Source organism: Perca flavescens, chromosome 15, assembly GCF_004354835.1.
Source record: "Perca flavescens isolate YP-PL-M2 chromosome 15, PFLA_1.0, whole genome shotgun sequence".
Taxonomy (NCBI): Eukaryota; Metazoa; Chordata; class Actinopteri; order Perciformes; family Percidae; genus Perca; species Perca flavescens.
In genome coordinates, this window is record NC_041345.1 from 33,071,275 (window position 1) to 33,075,978 (window position 4,704).

Consider the following 4,704-nt stretch of genomic DNA (forward strand, 5'->3'; position numbering starts at 1 on the left):
AAAAAACCAGACACGAGCAGACACGAGCAGACACGAGCAGACACGAGCAGACACGAGCAGACACTGGGAGACACAACAGGCACACACAAAATGATCTGACAAAGGACAAGGGGAAACACAAAGACTAAATACACAGACTAATGAGAAAACGCAAGACAGGTGACACAAGGGCTGGGAAACAGGTGAAACACATTAGGCTGGGCAGAGTAATCAAAAAAGGCGGGAAAACACAAGACAGGAAGTAAAGTGGACAAGACAAGACAGAAAACCACAGACTTCAAAACAAAACAGGAAACAGAGCAAAATACAAAACAGAAAACAGACCACCAAAATAAGACCAAACCCCAAAACCATAACAATTCAATTACATTTTATTTATAGTATCAAATCATAACAGAGTTATCTCGAGACACTTTACAGATAGAGTAGGTCTAGACCACACTCTATAATTTACAAAGCCCCAACAATTACAGTAATTCCCTCAAGAGCAAGCATTAGCAGTGGCTATTGCGACAGTGGCAAGAAAAAACTCCCTTTTAGGAAGAAACCTCGGCAGACCCAGACTCTTGGTAGGCGGTGTCTGACGGGGCCGGTTGGGGGTGTGATGGCGATAATAGTCGCATTAAAGATAGTGGAACAGTGACTTTGAAGGTAGTTGTTGTAGTTCATGTCACAGCAGGACTTGCGGGATGAAACGTGGCGCTGCAGAGCACGGGTGGGTGTAGGAGACGCAGCAGGACGCGGCCGGGCGTTGAAGGGAATCACAGAGCATAGCTCTGCGAAGAAGAAACATAAGGACTCCGGGGAGTAAACTCCCCAGAGCTAGGTTAGTAACATGCAGTTCTGGGACAGGATGCATACAAAAGGAAACAAATGAAAACATTGATGTTGATGAGAGGCTGAACTGGCCTGCCTCGCTCTACTCTCACTATATTATTGATTATATGATCAATAAATCTGATGACTACGAAGAGAAGCAGGTGGGCCGGGTTAGGCGGACGCTGCAACTCCTCACTTCTTAACTGTAAGCTTTATCAAAGAGGAGAGTTTTCAGTTTATTCTTAAATGAGGTGATGGTGTCTGCCCCCCTAACCCAGACTGGGAGCTGGTTCCACAGGAGAGGAGCCTGATAGCTGAAGGCTCTGGCTCCCAGTCTACTTTTAGAGACTCTAGGAACCACCAGTAACTCTGCATTCTGGGAGCGCAGTGCTCTAGTGGGACAATAAGGTACTAAGAACTGTTCTAGATAGGATGGTGCTTGACCATTTAGGGCTTTGTAGGTCAGGAGAAGGACTTTAAAGTCAATCCTGAATTTCACAGGAAGCCAATGCAGAGATGCTAAAACAGGAGAAATATGATCTCTTTTCTTAGTTCTCGTCAGAACACGCGCTGCAGCATTCTGGATCAGCTGGAGAGTCTTAAGGGACTTATTTGAGCAACCTGACAGTAGGGAGTTAAAATAGTCCAGCCTGGAAGTAACGAATGCATGGACTAGTTTTTCAGCATCGTTTTGAGACAGGATATTCCTAATTTTGGCAATGTTACGAAGATGAAAAAAGGCTGTTCTCGATGATTGTTTTAGATGGGCGTTAAAGGATATATCCTGATCAAAAATAACTCCTAGATTTCTGACAGTAGGGCTGGAGGCCAGGACAACACCATCCAGAGTAGCTATATCTGTAGATAATGAAGTTCGGAGGTGTTTAGGGCCCAGTACAATAACTTCAGTTTTGTTACAGTTTAACATCAGAAAATTATAGGTCATCCAGGATTTTATATCTTTAATACAGCGGTTCTCAAAGTGTGGGGCGCGCCCCACTTGTGGGGAATAGAGACGTGACAGGTGGGGCGCGCCAAACGGGAGGAAATTTTCCTTTTTATGCCTTTATATCTTTATCCAGACATCCCAACTGTCCCGGAAGTTCCGGGAATCTCCCGCATATTGATAGCGGCTCCTTGACGCCCGCAAATGAGATCAAATCTCCCGGAATCTGGAGCAAGAACGCGCACTCGAATAGAGTGTGTGTGTGTGTGTGTGTGTTTGTGTGTGTGTGTGTCAGGGTACCCGCGGGGTCTTAAAAGCATTGAAAAAGTCTTAAATTTGATCGTCTCAAATTAACGCCTTAAAAGCCTTGAATTTGGTATACAAAGTCTTGGATTTCGTTACAAAGGTCTTATATTGTTTGCCTTTCCTACGATTATGCTCATACCGTAACAAAATTAACTGTAATGTAGGCTAATTAAAAACTGACCGGAGCCCGTCGCTGGACGCACCGGAGGACCGAGACACAAAACACGCCTTTCTGACCGGTACCGGGGGGGAGGGGGTTAGCGGTTAAACTGAGTGGAGGATGTGATGAATGTGTCGGTGTGTCGAGCCTGGCTGGCCACTCGGCGCCTTCAGACAAAGCTCAAGATAACAGGCTAACAGATTATTAGCTAGCCAAACACCGAGCGGCTTCATATTAATCTGCTCGGTGCGTCTCATAACAAACGGAGCGAGCAGCCGCCGGACTCTAACATCTGTTGATCATGAGCAAAAATCTTGCTCAAAACACATCTGAAATATTACAGTCCAGGGGTGTATTAATTCATTAAAATTAATGAATTTATCATTGAGGTGAATAATTGTCATATGCGCATTTAAGGAGGTTACTTCCTCAACAAAAGTTGTCATTGCCTGTCCTTAAAACTTAAGAGCTCTGAGTAAATGCTGTACTGAGCTGTGTGTTTTCAGTGTTAAACACAGCTGCAGCTATTCATGCACGACTGTTGTTGGTGATCTCCAGAGGTGGAAGACTTACTCACATCATGTATTTCAGTAAAAGTAGAAAAAAACAGTGTTTTAGAGTTACAAATTGTCAGTTACAAGTCCTGCATTCAACATTGTCCTTAAGTAAAATATACTGTACTTAAAGTACCAAAAAGTAAAAGTGCTCATTATGCAGTGTAATATATCTTATATTATTGGATTATATTATATTATTATGCCACATCATATCTCTGTGAGATGGGCTTTTCAGCTGTTGCTTCACTGAAAACAAAGTACAGATCTCAGCTGAACATTGAGCATGACTTGAGAGTGGCAGTATCAAGCCTGCAACCCCAGTTTTTGAAATTGTGCAATGCAAAACTGGCTCATTGTAGCCACTAATGCAGGGATAAATAGACCTGTCTTGCCAAATTTCTTTTTTTCTTTTTTTAACAGATTGCAAAGTGGCGCTTTTATTTATTTTCTATTTTTGAACTTGATACAAATTTTGACACAGCTGTACTTTTATTTTCTTTATTTTTGAACTTGCGGTTATTGGATGTAGATTGTTAGTTTGTATTTAGATACAACTTGTTACTATACTGATACTATTTGTTCAATAATTTGGAACAGTTTAAGATGGTTGCGTATTTCACTAGCATTGTGTTGGGCCGATGGGGGCAGGTGGGGCTTGAAAATTCCGCCTTGTCCAAAGTGGGGAATGACCGAAAAAGTTTGAGAACCACTGCTTTAATACATGCTTGAAGTTTAGCTAACTGACTTGTTTTGTCTGGTTTGATTGATAAGTATAATTGGGTGTCGTCCGCATAGCAGTGATAGTTAATTGAGTGTTTCCTAATGATATTACCAAGAGGAAGCATATATAAGGAGAATAAAATTGGTCCAAGCACTGAGCCTTGTGGAATGCCATGTTTACCTTTCGCGTACTTAGAGGATTTATCATTAACATTAACAAATTGAGATGACTATGTGTACTATCAGAGAAGACACAAGGACCACATAGAGGACTATGAGTTCACTCGAAAACTGGCAAATTGAGATCGATCAGAAAAATAAGACTTAAACAAGCTTAGTGCAATTCCTTTAACTCCGACTAAGTGTTCTAATCTCTGTAACAGGATTGTATGGTCAATAGTGTCAAAAGCAGCACTAAGATCTAATAAAACAAGAATGGAGACAAGTCCTTTGTCTGCAGCAGTTAGAACATCGTTAGTAATTTTCACCAGTGCCGTCTCTGTGCTATGATGCTTTCTAAATCCTGATTGAAAGTCTTCAAATAAGCTGTTGCTATGTAGAAAATCACATAACTGATTAGCAACTACTTTCTCAAGGATCTTGGAGAGAAAGGGAAGGTTAGATATAGGTCTATAGTTTGCTAAGACCTCAGGATCGAGGGTGGGTTTTTTCAGAAGAGGTTTTATCACAGATACTTTAAATGACTGCGGTACATGACCTGTTAATAGAGACAGATTGATCATATCTAGTAATGAAGTGTTTACCACGGTTAGATCTAATTGCGATCTAAAAGCGCTCCACCTCCCGCACAAGTTCTGGCTCCTTCCTCCACGTCCCCAAAGCCAGCCTCTGCCGCCCAGGTGTGGTCTGTCGAGGCCCCTGACCTTCACTGCCACCCGTGTGGCAGCGCACACGATCCCAGCGGTTCCTCCAACCATGGGTTTGAGGCCGTATGTTTTGGACACTCGGGTGAAGAGAGGGACGGAGCTGTCAACCGATCACCATTGCTAAAGTTTCCATTGCTGAAGCTGCGGTGGGGAGCTGTGGTCTTAGGGTCCTAGGTTTCTCAAGGGGCGGTAACCCACCAACACCGTAGTGGACACTGGTAATCAGTGAAGCCGTCCGACTGAAGAAGGAGTCTTTCCGGGATATGTTATCCCAGAGGACTCCGGAGGCAGTTACAGGGTACTGAAGGG

The 4,704-nt window shown here is 43.1% G+C and overlaps 1 protein-coding gene across 1 annotated transcript; it reads right to left on the reverse strand.

Moving 5' to 3' along the window:
* Positions 1-1,018: 1,018 nt before the first annotated feature.
* On the reverse strand, positions 1,019-4,446 carry LOC114570249 (uncharacterized). The gene is made up of 3 exons (XM_028600493.1): positions 4,393-4,446; positions 3,499-3,636; positions 1,019-1,795 (listed from the first exon to the last, which is right to left on the reverse strand). The coding sequence occupies exons 1-3, from the start codon at positions 4,444-4,446 to the stop codon at positions 1,019-1,021; spliced, it is 969 nt and encodes a 322-aa protein (XP_028456294.1).
* Positions 4,447-4,704: the final 258 nt, after the last annotated feature.

Excerpts from the sequence above, each read along its gene's own strand:
- LOC114570249 (XM_028600493.1), bottom strand. The coding sequence starts at position 4,446 with ATGGTTGGAGGAACCGCTGGGATCGTGTGCGCTGCCACACGGGTGGCA. Across the intron at positions 3,637-4,392 it reads CCACACGGGTGGCAGTGAAG|TATATGCTTCCTCTTGGTAA; the intron begins GTCAGGGGCCTC and ends TTATTCTCCTTA. Across the intron at positions 1,796-3,498 it reads TTCAAGCATGTATTAAAGCA|AACCGCTGTATTAAAGATAT; the intron begins GTGGTTCTCAAA and ends CCACACTTTGAG.